The sequence below is a fragment of the Mchenga conophoros genome, linkage group LG6 (assembly GCF_057382185.1).
Source record: "Mchenga conophoros isolate Kocher_MC1m ecotype Shallow Benthic linkage group LG6, M_conophoros_male_GT1.1, whole genome shotgun sequence".
Taxonomy (NCBI): domain Eukaryota; kingdom Metazoa; phylum Chordata; class Actinopteri; order Cichliformes; family Cichlidae; genus Mchenga; species Mchenga conophoros.
This window is the reverse complement of record NC_140531.1, coordinates 30,457,520-30,478,551: the sequence shown is the minus strand read 5'-3', so window position 1 is coordinate 30,478,551 and position 21,032 is coordinate 30,457,520. Positions and strand designations below refer to the sequence as shown.

The following is a 21,032-nucleotide window of genomic DNA, read 5'->3' as shown; positions in this document are numbered from 1 at the left end:
TGATATCCAGAAATCCTACCAGTGGTTGGACAAAGCTGGACTGAAAGACAGCACAGAGGCACTAATCATGGCAGCACAAGAACAAGCTCTGAGTACAAGATCCATAGAGGCTGGGGTCTATCACACCAGGCAAGACCCCAGGTGCAGGCTGTGTAAAGATACCACTGAGACAATCCAGCACATAACAGCAGGGTGCAAGATGCTAGCAGGCAAGGCATACATGGGACGCCATAACCAAGTGGCCGGCATAGTGTACAGGAATATCTGTGCCGAGTATAACCTGGAAGTCCCGAGGTCAAAATGGGAGATGCCCCCAAGGGTGGTGGAGAATGACCGAGCTAAGATCCTGTGGGACTTCCAGATACAGACGGACAAAATGGTGGCGGCTAACCAACCGGACATAGTGGTGGTAGACAAACAGTAGAAGACGGCCGTAGTGATCGATGTAGCGGTTCCGAATGACAGCAATATCAGGAAGAAGGAACACAAGAAGCTGTAGAAATACCAAGGGCTCAGAGAAGAGCTCGACAGGATGTGGAGGGTGAAGGTAACGGTGGTCCCCGTGGTAATCGGAGCACTAGGTGCGGTGACTCCCAAGCTAGGCGAGTGGCTCCAGCAGATCCCGGGAATAACATTGGAGATCTCTATCCAGAAGAGCGCAGTCTTGGGAACAGCTAAGATACTGCGCAGGACCCTCAAGCTCCCAGGCCTCTGGTAGAGGACCCGAGCTTGAAGGATAAACCGCCCGCAGGGGCGTGCTGGGTGTTTTATATACATAATCTTGATTCTACAGGTGATTACAGTTATTGGTCATTTACCACTGATTACTATATCCTACATGTCTTGGAACATAGTTTGGGATACACTGTGGATCTGGAAGCCCTTAAGTTATGTTCTAATGATTTGGTTTGGAGGCTCTTATCCTGTCTTCTACCTCCACAGAGCTGGAAAACTCACAAAGAGCTTTTGAGTGTGTGTGTGTGTTCCTGTCTAGCTATCTTTGTGAGGACTGACAGCTGCATTCTACTATATTGTGAGAACCAACAGTCACTTGTGAGGACACACTCACTGGTCCTCACAAGTTTAAAGGCTTTTTGAGGCTCAAAATGTGGTTTTAGTGTCAGGGTTACAATTAGATTATGGTTAGGTTCAGGGTAAGGGGGCTAGGAAACCATTATGTCAATGAAGGTCCTCACTAAGATAGCTGAATGGGCTTGTGTGTGTGTGTGTGTGTGTGTGTGTGTGTGTGTGTGTGTGTGTGTGTGTGTGTGTGTGTGTGTGTGTTGCATTTGTATGGATTTGTATTTGTTTGCTATTCAAACATTTAAATGACTAGCACATTACTCAATATTGCTTTTATTTAACACACAGGCATACTCTTCTAGAAACATGCTGTAAAATATACATATTTTACATATCACTTATATTGCATTTGTAGTGTACGTATTATAACTTCCTGAGTACTATATGTTCCAATTGTGATTTAAAGGATCCTACAGACTTTTCGTTTGTTTGTTTTCTAATGTTACATTACAGGACATGTAAAACAAGGAACTATTTTCCCATGTATGATCAAATTTTGCATTTTAGATATTTATTTAGATATTTGCAATCCCTTCTTTTAAATTACATTTCCATTCATGGTGAAAATGGGCATTCTTTATTCATTAAACTTAAAAAGACAAAACATAGTGAAAAGAGATGTAATAGGAGGATTTAAAGTCCCATTATGATTACAAAGAAAGTTAAAAAAAACTGTTTAAGTAATTCATATGTTTAGCTTCATCAGTACCAGAATCTAACTCTTTGTTCTTCGCTGCTTGGTGTTTTTTGTTTTTTTTGTTTTTATTAATAATCAAAGAGTGTTGCACTGTGTTCTTTCATGCCTATTGCATTTTTCTAAATAAACTGTTAAAAACTATTAATTTCATACTATGAAACTATGATGAAAATAATGGGCACTGATTGGTCATGTAACAAAGGCACTGAAATATAAAATGAAAAGCTCGCAGAGCAGCTACTGAGATAGCGCCATTCTTGATACCAGCTATGTTTTTATCCTTTGCATTATGATTAACAGAGCATAGCAATGTATCATAGTATTCACACTAACGGCTATATGTTTAGTAAGGCACAGTGTATAGCAAAGCAGAGTAACAATATGAAGCATGTAGTTTCTTTTTTGGTTCCAGCAGAAAATACACAGAACACTTTTACTTGTACATGCTGTATACATCATGAAATTCCCACTTTGTTTTGTTTAACTAAATAAAACAGGCATTAACTTCTGTTTAGTACCCCTATCTAAGTTATTGGTGAAACACAATAATGGCTAGCAGTGTTATGCCTCTTTCACTTTGTCTTCGTAAGTGCCGCTGCCCTTGTAAGCTGCCACATAACCACTGGTGTCTGGGATGTCTTCACGCCCAGCCTTTCCTTTGCCTTTTCCTGTGTCATCAAACCGCTCCTTGTGTGAACCAGTGTACTTGGAGGTGTCAGTCAATCTGTCCACTGCTGCTGCCTTGGTAGCTTTCTAAAAAAATGGAAGACAGAATACTGATATAATAAACTTTTTTTTAAATTTTTTCCCCTTTTAACCCAGTAAAACAAAAACTCTGTATTGTAGTGTCTTTTTCAAGATGCAATGATTTGTATCTAGAGTTTCTTTGGTAATCCAGTTTTAGATCCAAAATAACACACTGACAGTCAACTATTTTTTCTGATTTGTGACCTAAACAGTTACACAAAGATTTGGTCATCAAAAACAAGTAGCACTTTCTATTCCAGCTCAGTAATAAAGTGATAACAGTGGGGTGACAAGGTGGAAACAAGAACATAATAATGTGGTCATTTCTACATTATTACTACTCAATTACCAAGGTAATAACCAATTACTATCCTTGTAATATCATGGTAGCATCATTATCACCTTATAACTGAGGTGTATTTCCACAATCTTGCCCCTAGTTTTTGGGCACTTATTATCCAATTACATAAATTTCAGTGTAATACATGTAACCACTGCTGCTATCATGATATTACTTGGAATTTAAGTGGTTATTACTATGATGATTGAGTTGTAATAAGGTAGAAATTACCACATTATTACAGTCTTGTTTCCACCTTGCTACCCTACTGTTACCACTGTATTACCAAGCTGTAATAGGAAGTGCAACACAAGAGAACAAAACATGTTAATACATTAATCTCACTTAAACAAATTTTACCTAAGATGATCTGTTTTACAGTTTAAATTTAATTGTATGGTTGAGGGTCAAACTACTACTACATATATAAGTTTAAAGGGATGCATAAGTGTAGTAGCTGGTTGCTGCCGACTTCTAAGCAGCAAATTTTGAGTTTATTATGACTTAATACTCACAGTAACACCAATGTTGGCAGGTTCTTTACCAACAACGAGACCATAAAGCTGCTGAAGTGACTCTTCCTTGTTCTTGCCTTTAAAACGTTTGGGAGCCAACTCTGTCAGGGCCTGGTTAAACTGCTCAAATGTGATTACACGAGCTGACTTTGCCCTGAGGAAACACAGAGTGTTGCCAACTATATTTTGAGAGAAATAACAAAATGAATAATATAATATACACTGCTCAAAATAATGAACAGAAAACCTTTTAATCAGGGATATTAATCTGGTCAGTTAAGCAGCAGAGGTTGTTGTTAATTAGTTTCAGCTGCTCTGGTGTTGATGAAATTAACAACAGGTGCACTAGATGGGTAACAATGACACAACCCACAAAACTGGAATGGCTTTTCAGGTGGACACCTCAGACATTTTTTCTCTCGTCATCTTTTTTTGAGTTTTGTTTCACTAGTTTTCCATTTGACTAAGGTCAGGGTTACTACTGGTAGCATGAGGTGATATCTAGATCCTACAGAGATTCCACAGGTACTCCAACTCCTCCAGGATCACACATTAATACCTGCCTGTCTGATCAAACAATCAGAAATAGTCTTCATGAGATTGAAGAGGAACCATGAGAGGAAACAACATCCTCTAGTGGCCCCTGTGTGCACTGTCTGTCACCTTAGAGCCTAATTGGTAATTTTCCAGTACAATACCAGGATTGGCAGGCACCCCGTGCACACCTTCCCTTTGTTGGCAAGTATTTGCTCAGAGGTGGTCATTTGTTGGGGTTTTCTCTGTAGTATTGTAGGATCTCTACCTTACGATATAAAACTTGCCTTAAGGCAACATTCTGTTGTGATTTAGCGTTATTTAAAACTGAATTGAATTAACATCACTCAGCATGATTGCTTTAGTGGAGGATCAGTGATTGTCTGATCTACGGATGTGACGCAAAGACCTCGAGCATATAACCCCAGTGTTGGCCTCTTCATGCTGGTGGCTTCCTGTTCCTTACAGGATCCAATTTAAAATCATACTTTTTGCTTTAAAATCACTTAACGGCCAAGCTACCTCTTACCTATCTAAGTTCCTATTTATTTATGGTCCAGAAAGAAACATGAAGTCCAATTCAAAACGAATGTTATCCAACAGTCTACACATAAATCTCATGGCAACAGAGCCTTCTCTGTGGCACGTCGCACACTTTGTAATAGTCTGCCTCTAAATATAAGATATCCACAAACAATGGAACATTTTAAATCTTTAAAGACCCATTTTTAATGACTGGCTTTTAGCTCACGTTGACCCATATATTATTTTATTTTTTTAACCACCTTAGCTGTAGTTGTTTTAGTTGCATTTAATGTCTTACTGTTTTATTCCTCTTCTTTCATATTTTATTGCATCATTGTCATGCATTTTACTTATTTTAGTTACATTTTAGTTTTTAAAGCACCCTGTGCAGCATGAACTGTTGGAAATGTGCTATATAAATAAACTTCACCTTGACCTCGACAGACTAGGCAACAGCACCCTGACTGCCACTAGGTATCGAGGTGAAATCTTTGGACCCACTGTCACACACAATGCTCGGTCTCATGTGGCGAAGGTATGCAGGCAGTTCCTGGAGGATGAAGGAATCAATACTACTGGCTGGACCTCACACTCTCCTGACTTACATCCAATAGAACACCTCTGGGACATTACGTTTCTGTCCAGCCAATGCTCTCTGGTTGGACCTCACACTGTCCAAGAGCTCAGTGACGCCTTGGTCCAGATCTGGTAGCATATTTCCCAAGGATACCATTTGTTGTTTCATTAGGAGTATAGCCCAACATTGTTAGATGTGCATACAAGCACATGGGGGACAAATAAACTACTGAGTACCATTCTTACAATAATTGCTGCAATGAACTTGCAAAATGGACTCAACTACTACATCATATTTTTTACCTTGACTTTCATGGTGTCTTTGAATTCAGTCCTCTGTAGGTTGATCATTTACACAATGATGTGAAATTTGATGCATTTTCAAAGTGTTCCTTTCTTTTTGAGCAGTGTATACTGTCAAGGGACAAGCAATGAGTAGATGCTACAATGCTATAATGTGATTATGAGATGTCTTAAATCCTTTGCATTTACATGAATCATGAAGTTTATTCTGTAAGGTAGTCCCAAAACAACAGAGAGTCACTAACTAAAAATTGACTGTTCAGTTACTGAAAACCAATAACCACATTGTGACATACATTCAAACCATTATGTTTTTGCTGTGCAAAGTCAAAATGAAATCTTACTTGACTTTGCTAAAAACGATGTCCACGTCTGTGGTAGTCACATTCTTCCCATCAGTGATGTTACAGTCTTTGCAGAGCTTTGCAAAATTCTTGCCGTTCATCTCCTTCCCTGTAGCTTTTGTGTCTCCGTGGACTGCAAACTTCTGGAAGGAAGTCTTGACCTCTTCTAGAGACACCGAACCCTCGGCCATGCTGACAGATGAACACATGCAGTTTTTAGTCAATTCAAATACAAAAGATTGTAACACTTTGTTCTCCTGATTAAAATAATAATCTAAAAAAAGGCCCTTAAATAGCTTGGATAAAATATCCTTTGTGAAGACATTTTGTAAAAAAAAAAATTACAGTAATAACTATAGGTTAACTGGCTGCTGGCCTGCCAAGACATAGCTGCCAAGATAGTGCATCTAATTTTCTCTCTGTCTTACACACACACTTTTACTGTGTATCCATCATTATGCTAGTGTGTCTAAAACTGCGCTCAAGCCCATTTAATTCAATCAACTCAATTTCCAAATGGCTTCTCTGCTGTTCAGTCTATAGTGAATGAACAAACACATTCCTTCTCCTTCTCTTCTGCCCCGTCTCTCCATCACACTCACTGACACTTACTTATTCATGAGTTAAGTGTTACCAAATGTGGCTTTTGATCGAGCTACACTGATATGAAATTTATATTAAATATTCACTGCATATAAAAATAACCATAAAAACAAATAGCACAGAAAATGTTTCAATGAACACTTTAAAACTAATGCATTTTAGTATGGCGTCATCTCAGTTTACGAATAATCCTAAAAAATAATAATTATAATAATAATAATTACCAGTGCTGGTGGGTGTAAAAATATACATCAAACTATTATTACATGTAATCTTTCCATATATTTTTTTTCAAGATTATTTCTACTGCCCTCTCACTGCAGCACTGCAGGTACTAAATGATACAACAGTAAAGCACTAAATCACAAAAATATAAGATGTACCTGCTAAATGGAAGGATGCCGTGTGGATAGTTAGCCAAATCCGGAATTGCTAACAGCTGCTTGATCTCTTTCTCCGCTTCTGCCTCTCCTCCTTCCTGCCACTCCCAGGCTGTCTGACAGTTACGTAAAGGATGGAAGGATGCAGAGAGGCAAGGAGAAATGGAAGGCAATGGGAGGGGGAGAGAGTACCGACAAGCACAGTCAATGACATCATGGGTGCTCAGCCTCTCTTCTGTCTGCTCACTGTTATTAGCTTCCTGCCTCTCTCACAGACTTGCTCAAGGCTTTGTTATGTTATACAACATTCTGTGGAGTTAAACCTTTACCAACATTCTCTTGTACACAAATACATTTTGCTGTTCAGTTTTTTACCCAAAATGATTTTTTACCATGCTCTTTTTCTGACTGGAATATTTAATTCAACTCACAGATATATATCTGTCGTGCTCTTGCTGTCATTTTCACAATAGCCTTCTTGTTTGAGCAAAGATGAGAGTGCCCCTTGACAGAACAAAGACCAGTGACAACATAAATCTGACACTTTACAAGAATAACTATTCTCTCTCGCAATGTCATATCAACCACATAGAATAATGGTTCTGTATTAAATATAATGCATAATAACGTGCCTGAAGATTCAAAACTATACCTATGACTGGAAATTTTTTGGACAGTAGCAATTTTTATGGCACCAAAGTTTGACACAAAAATACAATAAATGTGCAGATGATTAATTGCTTGAGGCTGCTGGCTTTCACTGTGTGAAAGCTCATTCGATTGTTTTGGCCACTTGGAGATATCCCATAACTTCAAGGTTTAATTTTATTTCAGTCATTGTTCTTAGTGTTTCACAGGCAGGCTGGGTTTATCCTAGCTATAGGCATGCCTATAGCCTTAACTATGTTAGGCAGTGCTTGGTTAGACAGGCTAACACAGATACACACACACACACATGCATTCTCACATGCTTGGCCAATTTATAATTACTATTTGGCTTGCATGGATGTCTACAAACTGTGGGAGGAGGATAGTGTACACAGACATAACGTACACACAGGGGGAAGAGAAAACATATTCAAATTCAAATAAAAAGGCCCCAATCTTACATATTTATATATATTTTTTACAATAATGATGTAAAAATTAAAGATTAATATATTGTTATGTCAGCACTGTTTTTGTTTTCTTTTCACCTTTTTGTTGACGTGCCAATGGAGGCATGTGGGAACCCACGTTTTGTATTTTGTTCACAGCAATAACAGAGAAAACTGTTTTGACATCACACACCATCATGAAACTCAGTGCTCAGTCAAATGGAAAAGGTGCAAGGACTTTACATGTTTTGTTTAATGATCTGAGACAAAGGTCTCAAGTCTCAAATGAGTTCTTTGGTCAGTGGAGACTTTCCCATGGATAATTTTTTTCGTCCAGTCAGATGATTCATTGACGTGTTCTTGGAGTACTTTTTGTAGGCCAGTCACTCCTGGGGGGCTTTGCTACTGTTTTCTTCATTTGTGGATGGTGGCTCTCACCGTCTCTCCACAGTGACACATTTGTCCATGCGTCACCATGCACAAGGTTTAGAAGTGGCCTAGAAAACCTTTCCAGATGGACAGCTGTCAGTGAGTTTGGTCTCATCTGTTGTTGAGGTTCTACAGATCCTGACATGTGTGATTTTTATTTTAGCTTTGTCTTTAACTTCTCTTTGTCCTCCACACCAAAGTGAAAGACTCATTGCCAGTTATCACAAACTCATGATTGCACTTTCTTGCTGCCAAGGGTGGTATAACCAGTTATTAGGTTTCAGAAGCAATAAATGTTTCATGTAGAGCTATTGAAAACTGAATTTTACATGTAATCTGGTTGTTTTTTTCCAATATTAAAATTATTTGGTCTGAAACATGTAAGTTTGACAAAAGAATGAAATTAGGGCAGCAGTAAATATTTGGAAATTTGACTAAGCCTATTGATTTAATTAAACCATTTTAATTGAGGATGTTAGAACTTCCGAGGCTCGTTTTTAGCACAAGGAGCAACAGGGAAAATCACAGAGCTATGAGGGAGACTACGACACTGACAAAGAGAAACACAGGGCTTAAATACACTGAGGGATAACAAGGGAATGAAAGACAGAAGAAGAGCACAGCTGGGAGTAATCAGGCTAGACGAGAAAAGGGAAGCAAAACTAGAAACACTGACATGATACACGGACCTTCAAAGTAAAACAGGAAACACACTGACTGAACTCTAGACACGTAAACTTAACAGCAACTGGGGAGACAGAACATAGGAACCCGAAACATGGTACAAAAAGTCACAGTAGACACAACATGGAACACAGGGAAGCCATATTACAAAACCTAAGAACTAAACTATGATGACCATAACTGAAACCTAGGGAAATAAGAAACAGTACAACAAAGGACTCAAAACATAAGAACAAGAACTTCTTGTTCTTATGTTTTGAACTCAAAAAGCTGGGTCAGAAAGACCCAGAACCGTGACAGATAGCCAACGGTAAAGTTTATTTTGCTGACAACTTGACCTCACTGTGTGACCTGAAATCCCTGCTTGGTAGGCCAATTCCAGTGTATAGTGAAGACCAGAGTGATTTCACTCATGCTGGGAAAGGTGTTGTGTGGGAAGACATTATCAGGTTGTTTACTGTAGAAACAAAGCCTTCCCTTTAAATGTCAGCAGAAAGCAGCAGTATCTGGTTTGAAGAGAGGTAGGATCACAGCAGGTTATCTGGATGGACGTTTTCTGGACATCATTCTGACTGACAACACTGGACTTACCAGTCCAATATTTGATGGACTTCTAGTCAACACAAAGAATTCTTAATAATTTTCCATATTGATCTTATTGAGCATTATGGCTGATTCTGGGTTCCCATTACCACCAGAGGCTTTCTGTCTTCTATGTGCGGACACAGTGAGAGATCCAGTCACTATCCCCTGTGGTGACACTTTCTGCCTGGAGTGCATCAAGATTTACTGGGATCAGTTCAACCACATTGGTGTGTACAGCTGCCCACAGTGCCGTGCAACATTCACACCTCGGCCTGTCCTGAAGCGAAACCTGCCAGATGTATACCATGAGCCACAACGAGAGCTTCCAGAGCTTACTCCTTTCCCCTACTTGAATCGTGAAGTCTACTGTGACTTCTGCATTGGCCGTCGCAACAAAGCCGTCAAGTCTTGTCTGATGTGTTTGGCATACTACTGTGAAACACATGTCAAGCCTCATTATGAGTCATCTACCTTCAAGCGGCACAAACTCGTAGATGAGATGGGTCATCTGGACAGAAAGATTTGCCCACAACACGAGAAAGGTTTGGAGCTGTTCTGTCGCACTGACCAGATGTGTATTTGTGTGCTGTGTACTGTCAGAGAGCACCGCAGCCACAACATTACCTCGGCAGAAGACGAACGCAATGAGAAACAAGTGAGGTTTTTTTTTATTGTTGTTATTGCTGAGTCTATCTCAAAATCTTTTAATACTCTTTTTATTTTGATATGACGTTTTCATCAGTTTTTGCATACATTAGATGATGAAAAGAGTCATTCTGGAGTCTAGAGCAGGAGTCTCAAATGAGCTGTGGGTCACTGCTGTCACTGTCATCTCATTGGAGGGCCGCTTTAGTGTTTGAGAAGTACAAAAACAAAAAAACAAAGAAGAAAACACTGACAAATATGTAGTCTTTTATTTTTTTCAAAATTTCAAATATTGTATAACAAGACAAAACTGCAAACAAGACCGCAAATTGTTTTCTCGCTCTTAACTAACTGAAGCCTTTCATTGAACAACCAAATAACAAACTTTTACCCTCTTTCTGGCCAGACACATGGCAGCATTTCTGCTATAATTTTGTTCATATTTAACAAAATAAAAATGCAGACACAAGTGTACACTTTAGTTTTAACTGCTTTTGAAAATTGTTTTCTTTACAAATAACTCTCTCACTGAACTAACACAGCCAATCCCTCAACATGTTTGCACTCTCTGCTTATATTGCCTTCATATTAAATCATTTTTTGCCCTTTGAATACCTTATTTTAACATTACGCTTAACAACATACAAATCCTCCCTAATGATAAAAGTAACTTCAAAGGCCAAATTGCATTATATTTCTTCACGTCAATATACGGGCCACAAGTAGGGGTGACGCGGGCCGCAAGTGGCCCCCGGGCCAAAAGATTGAGACCCCTGCTCTAGAGTGATAAAATCCTGTATTCTTGTCTTTTATCAGAAAGTCCTGGTGGTCACCCAAACTGAAGTCCAGAACATCATTCAAGAGAGGATGAAGGAGCTCCAGGAACTTAAGCATAATATTGATGTTCTAAAAGTAAGATCATAGCCTGGTCCAACATAAATTACTTTTCTTCATAGTAAATTTGACATGGTCTCTTTTTTTTTTTTTTACAGAACTGTTACATGTTAATACCACTATATAAAGGAATCCAGTGGTAATATCAAGGATGACTATTGTAACTAAAAGCTCCTGGAAAAAACTGTCTTTACCTTTCAGAGTGCAGCCCAGCGAGCACAGGCAGAAAGTGACAAGACCTTCCATGAAATGCTGCAGGCAGTTGAACGCTGGAAGTCTGAAATCAATCAGATGATAATGGCCAACATGCAATCAGCAATGTCACAGGCTGAAGGCTATGTGGATCGTCTGGAGCAGGAGATAATGGAGCTACAACGTCAAGATGCAGAATTACGGCAGATCCTCGAGACGGAGGACAACATTTACTTCCTGCAGGTACTGGAAAATCAGCCAGAGCTACAATAATTCATCTCTGTCTTTCTTGCTTTGTAATGTAGCACAGAAAAAACAGTTAATGTACTTATCACTTCCAGCGCCTGTTGCTATAGCATGCTCAGCATTTCTTGCTACCTCGTTACACTGACTAACACAAAACAACACCACGACTTCTTTATGTATATATTTATGTTTTTAGTAAAAAATCATTACACTTCTTTTTCTCGATAAAAAACAGAGTTTCCCAACCCTGTGTGTTGCTCCTGAGGCCATGGTCCCCAAAGTGCTAATTAACCCTCAGTTCTCCTTTGGAGAGATGAGCAGAACGGCCAGTGACATGAAAGAAAATCTGGATGACATCTGTAAAAAGGAAATGGGTAAACTCTCCAAGACAGGTTTGTTCCAGTAGTCATTGTTAACACTTCAATTACCTTTTACTGGCTCACTAGTTTTTGCTGCAATCCATATATACTTGAATTTATATTTTTACAGTGAGCGAAACTCCCGTGTACATATTGTTGCCAAGAAATGGAAGCAAACGACTCAAAGGTAAGTGAGCTGAATAATTTCATTCGTGCTATTTTGTACATGGCTGGCAATTTTTTTTAAACATAATATTGTTGCACATTTTATAACATATGTTATGTTTTTATATTTAAACAGTTCCTTCGAATGTAGATTTTCAGGAGCCAAAAAACAGAACAGACTTCTTGAGATGTAAGTAAATTTTATGGTTCAGAATTAGTACTCAAGAGCAACATTTTAATGTTATCTAAACAGAAGACATTTATAAATGTATGTTGTGGCTGTGTTTTCAGATGCCTGCAAGCTGTCCTTTGATCTTAACACAGTTTATAAAGAGCTGGTTTTGACAGATGGGAATCAGAAGGTCACCCGGAAGAAAACAACCCAGTTTTACCCAGATCATCCAGATCGCTTTGATGGCTACTCCCAAGTTCTGTGCAAGGAGCCTCTCACTGGTTTCAGGTTTTACTGGGAAGCTGAATGGAGTGGAGAATTTTCCATAGGGGTGGCTTACAGGAGCATCAGCCGTAAAGGGAAGAATTCACACAGCCTGCTTGGCTACAATGACAAGTCTTGGAGTCTCCTTTGCTCAGACTCTGGTTACTCTGCCTGGCACAAGAAAGTAGACAGAGACCTTCCTGGTGCTGGTAGGGCTACACGCATTGGTGTGTACCTAGATTATCCTGGAAACACAGTGGCCTTTTACTCAGTGTCAGGCACTATGACACCTATCCACAGATTCAAAGCTCAGTTTACCGAGCCTTTGTATGCTGGCTTTGGTGTAGGTTCCTCAGTTACCCTCTGCCAGCTAAAACAGCCTTAGTAACTAAAAAGTGCAAAAATTACCCATTACCAGTAAAGAATTTACACCGATACAATATGTAAATAATAATGACATACATTGCAAAATACAATATACTACCAGTTATACTAGCAAAATACACAGGATACAACAACAAAATTTACACCAGGAAAACTTCGTAGTAAACAGTTGCCTGTTTACAACAAATGTGGACCAAGTTTGGGGCAACGGGGTCAAATTATCTCTGACCACACCCAGCCACAATCTTTCCTCTGGCTTAGTCTGGTCAGAAGGTGATCTATCTTTTGCACATGTAAACTGATATCACTGGAGTCATGGATACATCTCAAAATCACTCCTGCAAAGTAAGAAACTGAGCCACTGGTCAGTACGGGACGTTAAATTACTTTGAATTATAAATGCGTTTTAAGGTAAAACTTTCTAGAATTAATGTATTAAATGTAGAAATGCTATAAATCTACAAATATTTGCTTAGAGAAAAATACTAGGGTTAGATAATAATAATAAAAAAAATCTGAATTTGTCATTTGCTAATATTAGGGGCAGTCTGTCAGTCATTAAAAAAGACAGCTACACGTGTCCTAAGCATAGCATGTGCTACATTTTATGTTATAACAGCTTTTATTATTATTTGGTATTCATTGCTGTACTTAAAAACAATCAATTTTACATTATATTTAGCGAAAGTGCTGTGTCTTTGTTATTGTTTTGTTTCTGTGTGTTTGTGATTTTGTTTTCTAATATCTTCTTATAATAATTTATCATCTGCTCATGGAATTTCAAATGGACACTTTTGTTTTCTCTGTTTTCCAGTAAATCTAACCAGTCAAACCAGTTAATCTAGCATCAAAGGATGCTAACAACTGAAGTACCATTTTAGAAACGAATGAAGTATTTGTTTTCATTTCGAACAATATGCAAGTCATTTGTAATGTCCTCTTAGATAACATTAATTACATAAATAATAATGTTTTGAGAGGAAATTAATTAATATGTTGCATCATACAACATCTCTTACAGCAGTTTTTTCATGTGGTTTACAGGGACCTCATTCAGTAAACAAAAAGCCTATTTCTTTTTCCTCTTTTCTCTCTGATGCTCTCTTTGGCTTTTTCTGGTCAAGGATCTGAGTGGCAGGAGAACCTTATCAGCAGAGGGAAAAAAGAAAGATAAACTTTCTCATTTAATAATAATGATTACCTTTATTGTTCACTGTATATTTTTTTAAGCTATTACCTTTAACTTCCAATTTGGGTCATAGGACACGCATTCAATTTGCTTAGATGATTTGCATGACAAATTACCCAAAGGTACAACAAAACAACAACAACAACAACAACAATCTTTATTTATAGAGCACATTTAAAAGCCTTGGGCATACCAAAGTGCTTTACATAAAACAATAAAAAATAAAACAGTTCACACATTAACATCAAATACATAAAAGTAACGGATTATGTTCACAGATAAAAGCCACCAATTAGAGTAAACTGCAGCACATAGGTTATAGCAAGGTAAGACTGTACCACCATGATAAAAGACACCAATAATGGAAAGATAGCAGAGAATTTAATACAATACAATACAATAGGTCAATAGGTCACTGCAAGCAAGCCAGCATTTAACTGGTAGAAAAGGCAAGTTTAAAAAGATGTGTTTTTAGCCGTGATTTAAAAGAATGAATAGAATCAGACGCCCGGATGCCAATCGGGAGATTGTTCCACAGCACAGGTGCAACTAGAGCAAACGATCGATCACCTCTAGTTTTCAGTCGAGATCTGGGCTGAACCAACAGTAACTGTGAGGATGACCTTAAAGCCCTAGCAGGAGCATATGGGTTTAAAAGTTCCTTAAGATAGCTTGGTGCAGTGTTATTGGTAATTTTAAAAGTAAACAACAAAATTTTAAATTGAATACGATATTTGACAGGCAGCCAGTGCAGATCAGCAAGAACAGGAGTAATGTGGGCAAACTTCTTGGTTTTAGTTAGAATGCGTGCTGCAGCATTCTGAACTGTCTGTAATCTATGTAAAAGGGAAGAGTGGAGACCACAATAAAGTGAATTGCAGTAATCAAGCCTTGACGTTACAAAGGCGTGGATGAGCTTTTCTAGGTCTTTATACGGGATATAGTGCCTGGTCTTAGAAATAAGGCGAAGCTGGTAAAAACTGGATCTGACAACAGCAGACACTTGTTTATCAAGTTTAAATGAGCTGTCAAATAAGACACCCAGATTCCTAACAGTGTCAGAGAAAGAACTAGTGAGAAAACCAAAGGCATCCCGAAGTTTGGCACGAAGGGCATTACTACCAAAAATCATAATTTCAGTTTTCTTATCATTGAGGATAAGAGTATTTGCCAAAAGCCATTTCTTGACCTCACACATGCAGACATGAAGCACGGCCATACCCCCATATGCAAATGTTCAAGTGTTAGAGGCAATCAGTCATCACACTACTCTAGAAGTGTTATCAAATGCTACACTGTACACATTTAGTCTAATAATATTTGTGGTCTTATTACAAACTTAACTGCTATAGTAAGTATTGCAGTGTTGTATGCACGACATGTTTATTGTGTGCTGCAGTGTAAAACCTTAAAAGAGACCTTACAAGTGGTCGTGGGTTTCTGCAGACATGCCAAATTAAATTAGATAGTCTGAATGCATACAATGCAGTCAACAATATCCTGGGTCTATATGTATATGTATATGTTATTTGGCAAATATCAAAATGAGACAGAGGCACTTTGACACCATGTTCTTCTAAGATATAGCTAAGATATATTTTGTCTCTATTCCTTCATTCTACATCCTTTTTGTAAAACTGACATTACTAGGCTGATTCAAAGCATTCATTTTGCCATTGGTCTTCTGACTTAATCTATATTGAGTGTTATGTTAATGTTGTCCACCTTGTTATGTTGCTTGTAGAGAGTGGTGCATAGTTGTTTGCTTGGCTGATTGCCTCTGTTTCTTGCATGTACTCTATGTACACATATTCAAACCCTTTGCATGTCTATGTGGGTTTTTTCTTTCAAAATGTGTTTTTGTTCTTTGTAATGCTATTCTATTGCTATTCTATTGAAGAACAATAATACACTGAAGAGATGAATGATGAAAATCATGCCAATTATTATAATGTTATAATTGCTCCTTTCCCATTGCATTGTTTCATTGCTGATGTTCCTAGTGCCTTTAACATTTGCATAAGCTTATTTTTAATAACTGGGTTTCTACAGCTCCTTCTCTACATTTGCGGGAATGGAAAATTCTTCTGTTTTAGGAGCTTTAATTCTTTTTAACAACATCAATTCATTTAGATCATACACAGGACTGTGAATGATCTAAATATTTCAGTATGAAGTAAACTGTTTTGTTTTTGTTGCTGTTGTATTTCGGTGGCTTTTTAAAAATAAAATTGCTGTTTCTAATGTAATGGCATACAAAAATGAAAAACAAATGGGAGTACATTTGTGTTATGATCACTCGATGGCACTGTTTCTAAACTGCCAGTACACTGATACATGGCTCTTTTTTTCTAGGCTTCAACATCACCCTAACTAGAGGATCACAATCTGCACATATAAACATAACCCTTATTTAGTCTGCTTCACATATAAAACAATGACATTCTGACAGGATAAGATGAAAGCTCTACTTATTTTATAGGAGAGTGTAGCTGTCTCTGCTTTGTTGGTGTTTCCATCTCCAATTAACAATGACTTAAGCTTGGCAAGCTGAGAAGCCAGAAGCTTTTTTTCTTGTTTATGCATGCACAGTATGGATAAACCTCTGGTCTTTCATAGTAAACTGATGGAAGCCCAGCATGTAAGGCAAGCTGCCACTGGATCTACGTTTATTACTCTTGCTGAAGTAATGACCTCACAGCCCCTTGTTCGCCACTGGTGCTAGTTTCAGTCATTGTGCAAAGGTACTGTTTATAAGGGTGGGGAAACTTGCAGTCAGCTAAGACTGAAGAAGTCAATTGGATGACGCTGCGTCCCTTCTTGGGATTTCCTTGCCTGGATGACTGAGCATGCATCAGGACAGAAACTCTTATTGAAGTAATATGAGGTTTGAATATCGATAAATATTATACAATAGTAAGTGCAAGCATGTGTAAAAAAGTATGAAAGAAATCTGATGCTGTGTGCAAATTCTTCTACACTCTCACAAAGGTTGGAGAGCTAAAATGGATCTTAGATTGCATGAGATAGCTACGCAGTATTTTGTGTTTGTTGATTAACTTCTTCGCATTCAGTGAATGGCTTTTTACAATTTTTTTTAATTTTTACTTTGAACTGTTTTCTCAGTTTGCAGCAGATTCACATTCACATGTACTTACTACGTGTGGGTGAAAACTTTCCTGCACACTTGTTCTGTCAGTATCACTGTTTACATTCAAAGAGGGACGTCCTACAGGTGGTAATACTAGCTAATCCTGTTTGGTGACTAGCTCAAGCAGAAAACCAAGGCAAGTCTTTCAACCGTAAAACACAAAAAGGGAACTAAAGCATTTTCACTCTGGAATTAAAAGACCACCTTAAACTGTAGTGCTGTTCATAATATTGTAAGTAATAAAGAAAAAGAAAATAGACAGAATTTTGAAATGCATATTTTAAATGTCTTTTCTAGCCATTCCACATAAATACAGAGACATTACAGTATGTTGTTACCCTCTGTTTACTGTGATATGTTCAGATAAATCTTACAGAGAAAAACTTTATTTATTTAATTTTCTATTTACATTTTGGTTTGTCTATGACAGTTTATAAACATTGATGTTAGAGGAATTACGTACTTACAGACTGTGTCAGGAATTTAGGACCTACGTAGTTCTCTCATTGTGACAAGCTGCAACAATATCAATTTGAATATAACATTTAATGATGTGATCCTCTGGCAGTGGTGTATTTTATTAAACATTTCAAGTTTTGTTTTGTCTAACACTGGCAATTCGTATTTTCTAAAGAGTTTAGTTACAAAGACACACAACACAAGCTGAGTTCATGCAAGTAGCTCTTTTTTCTCTCACATAGTAGGACTTTGATTCACCACAGTGTTATCACACAACCCAGCATGCCTTAAACTAATATATATATATAGGGCAAATAGATGTCTAGACATATGTGTATATATAGACATATAGACTGAAACAGGCTTTTATTACACTTCTATTGTGTAGAGCAAGCAAATAAACTGTACACAGTCATGTTGTGAAATATGTGGGGGGTTTGTGCCAAGATACATGACATACACTGACATTTTACAGGTTTGCCAATTAATTCCACAAAAGAAAAGAAAACACAAATAATTCACTTTAAACTAAATTCTCTTTTTTTTTTCAGATGAATTATGGCTTCTTCAGTGTCAGAGAAAAACAATCATATGTGCCATTACTACTCTTATTTTTGTTGTCACACATCTACCATTCAGCCTGCAGGATACTGTTAAAAAGGTATACCACTTTAAATTATTTAATACTGCATAATTTACACTATTTTGTTTTTGATTCAAGCTAAAGTTAGATGTAAAATAAAGGGTTTTCTATGTTTTGGTTTCTTTTATGGCACTTTATCATAATATTCATAGCCAGTGTTTTGAAATCTTTACACCTTTAATGTGATTCTTGAAGCCATTATCTAAAAAAGACTAAAAGAAGATGAATGCTGGCTGTTGATTTAATGCATATCGCCATCTGCTGGATATTTTTAACAAGCTGTTCCTCCTAATTTCAGACATCTACTGAGAATTTGACTTTTTACCAGAGTGATGCCACGTTTTATGACTGCGTATTTGAAGTTACAGTTTTAAATGATAATTCCATGATGCAAAAATGGGAATCCTGCTGTAAAAACTTCAGTGAAGCCTGGAGAAATGCAGAGCAACACACCAGAAAGCCTCAACACAAGCACCTGGAGAAAGATCATTCTGCTGCTTTATATATGTACACAAAATCTATGTTGCAATCTGTAAACCTCAACTTCAAGTCTGCAAATAGAACTGGGAAACCAAAGGAGACATTTTAGTCACGCTCACTTTATTCTTTTCTAACTGAAGGCATTCAGATTTTAAAACACAGCCAGGTGACATGTGTTAGTACACATTTTCAAGCAGAGACACTTTTACATCTGAACATCTCTAACAAACAGGTTCGGTTTAGCACCTTCATGTTAGGCTCTGATGAGTGGGACTTTGCAAGGAACATCTCATGTTTTGAGGTGCAAACGTGCTTTGGCGCTGACATAACATATTACTCTGCCCTGAAAAAAAATAATCAGGTCCTAATTCCCCCATATGAGATTTTCAAAGTCACTGACATCCAGACAGAAACAAAGGAATGCAGAATCAGCTATAGACTCACGAGCAATATGAACTGTGTTTATAGCAAAGAAAGCAATATGTTGCATCCAATATCTGCAGTAGTAGATGGATTTTGGGTCATTTTTACTATTATTTGTATTGTTCTAATTTGTCTTTTGTTGCCTTTTGTTTTGGTGAAAGTGTACCATAAAACCAATGCTGTTTATGGTTCTTCCTTTCCATCTAAGTTACAGCAGCCACATTGTGGATTATATTAGGCTGATCTTTGCATTTTGTGTTTTATTCTTCATGTATATGTTTTGTTTTTCATACATTCATGCAAACATACATAAAAAATAAAATCATTTGTCACATCATGTACATTGTTCTTTTGCCTTTGTTTTTTTTGACAGTTTTTTTGCCTCTTTACATCACCAAAATGACTTTTAATCCAACAGTCACAGAAAAAATATTTAAGAATTATAACCGCTGTCTTTCACAGTTGAATGGCAACCATTTAATGACCCAGTGAGGTTTGTTCTCTTGTTGTTTCAAATAAAGTATTTTTGTTTTGATAATATATTTTTTAGGAAACTACCAGAAGTATGTATTTCAGTTGTGCCTGTAATTATGCCAATATATATACTCTCTCTCTCTCTTTAATGAACTTCTACTTTCAACTCTGTCATGAACAAATATTCATAACAATTAGTAAAATAATATATAATCATAGATTACATTTATCGTGTCCAGTTCAATTATGACACACAAACACATCCAAAAATCACTGAACAGGCCTTTTACCTAAAAAGCCTGTTCTATTTATTACGCTCTTTTCCTTCTTTGACTGCTCCCTTTAGGGGGCAGCACAGCACAGTGCATCATTTGCAACATTGCCATTTCATCCCATCTCTGGGATCTTCTGTCACAACAGCCTTCTGCACGTCCTCCTTCACTAAATGTATTGATCATCTCTGTGGTCTTCCTCTTTTCTTCCTCCTGGCAACTAATGCTCAACACCCTTTTGTGTTGTCCTCCTAGTGCTTGTTAAAAATAACATAGCATCCACTTATGCTTTGTGAGCTACTCCCCCAAACAATTTATTATACAACACCACTGATCAGTCTTCTTTTATGTGCTCCCCTTTTGCCATCCATAAGCTTTCTTAAAGACAGTGCCCCTGCTGATTAACCTTATCATTACATCAACATCGCACTGTATATCAACGCACCTTTGTCCAATTTCTTGTATCCACTATCCCTTCTCTGCACATGTACAAACCATCTCAGCCTTGCCTCTAACTTTTCCCCCAAAGTGCTCTACCTGAGCTGTCCCTCTGATACACGCATTCTAATTTTGTCCCTTCGTGTCTCTCTCAGTGCAAATCTTATAGAGGGGGTTATAGAATACTTCTAGTTCAGCCGTCCCCAACCTTTTTTGCACCACGGACCGGTTTATGCCCGACGATATTTTCATAGACCGGCCTTTAAGGTGTCGCGGATAAATACAACAAAATAAAACTAGTACCGGTACCGAAAAAAAGAAAATTTATTCATAACACACGTGAAAAGACCCAGGAAAACTGAGTAAACGATAAAAACGATAACAAAATAACGCTGAAAACTGATAAAAACCTTGAAAACTATACATTTCACACCTGAGCCTCAACTCTCGCGGCCCGGTACCAAGCGACTCACGGACCGGTACCGGTACGAGGCCCGGGGGTTGGGGACCGCTGCTCTAGTTAGAGGATCGCTAACCTATGTATTATCTGCTTTAAGAGTTGTGAGTCAAGTATATCTTATTTGTTGTCTTCTTTTTCAGAAGAGCCACAGCATTTGGGTTTGAACACATGAGTATGTTATTTTATTAATAAGATAATCTAGCATTGTAATAGTAGATGTTAGATAGCTGATCAGCATTGTGTTGGCACATATTTAAAAGGATAACAGTGAAGGAATCAG

General features: G+C 37.7%; 2 protein-coding genes across 2 annotated transcripts; one reads left to right on the top strand and one right to left on the bottom strand.

Annotated features, from left to right (window-relative positions):
* Window positions 1-1,340: 1,340 nt before the first annotated feature.
* Window positions 1,341-6,792, bottom strand: tppp2 (tubulin polymerization-promoting protein family member 2). The gene is made up of 4 exons (XM_085277369.1): window positions 6,651-6,792; window positions 5,665-5,856; window positions 3,383-3,536; window positions 1,341-2,533 (listed from the first exon to the last, which is right to left on the bottom strand). Exons 2-4 carry the CDS (start codon window positions 5,853-5,855, stop codon window positions 2,342-2,344), a joined length of 537 nt encoding a protein of 178 aa, XP_085133495.1. The 5' UTR covers window position 5,856; window positions 6,651-6,792; the 3' UTR covers window positions 1,341-2,341.
* Window positions 6,793-9,485: 2,693 nt separating this feature from the next.
* LOC146572910 (tripartite motif-containing protein 16-like) lies at window positions 9,486-18,926 on the top strand. Its single transcript, XM_085278699.1, has 9 exons — window positions 9,486-10,097; window positions 10,904-10,999; window positions 11,183-11,416; window positions 11,655-11,811; window positions 11,909-11,965; window positions 12,080-12,133; window positions 12,235-12,588; window positions 18,114-18,223; window positions 18,504-18,926. Exons 1-9 carry the CDS (start codon window positions 9,525-9,527, stop codon window positions 18,792-18,794), a joined length of 1,926 nt encoding a protein of 641 aa, XP_085134825.1. The 5' UTR covers window positions 9,486-9,524; the 3' UTR covers window positions 18,795-18,926.
* Window positions 18,927-21,032: the final 2,106 nt, after the last annotated feature.

Excerpts from the sequence above, each read along its gene's own strand:
- tppp2 (XM_085277369.1), bottom strand. The coding sequence starts at position 5,855 with ATGGCCGAGGGTTCGGTGTCTCTAGAAGAGGTCAAGACTTCCTTCCAG. Across the intron at positions 3,537-5,664 it reads ATCGTTTTTAGCAAAGTCAA|GGCAAAGTCAGCTCGTGTAA; the intron begins GTAAGATTTCAT and ends GTGTTTCCTCAG. Across the intron at positions 2,534-3,382 it reads CTGCCAACATTGGTGTTACT|AAAGCTACCAAGGCAGCAGC; the intron begins GTGAGTATTAAG and ends CCATTTTTTTAG.
- LOC146572910 (XM_085278699.1), top strand. The coding sequence starts at position 9,525 with ATGGCTGATTCTGGGTTCCCATTACCACCAGAGGCTTTCTGTCTTCTA. Across the intron at positions 10,098-10,903 it reads ACGAACGCAATGAGAAACAA|AAAGTCCTGGTGGTCACCCA; the intron begins GTGAGGTTTTTT and ends GTCTTTTATCAG. Across the intron at positions 18,224-18,503 it reads TGCAGGATACTGTTAAAAAG|ACATCTACTGAGAATTTGAC; the intron begins GTATACCACTTT and ends TCCTAATTTCAG.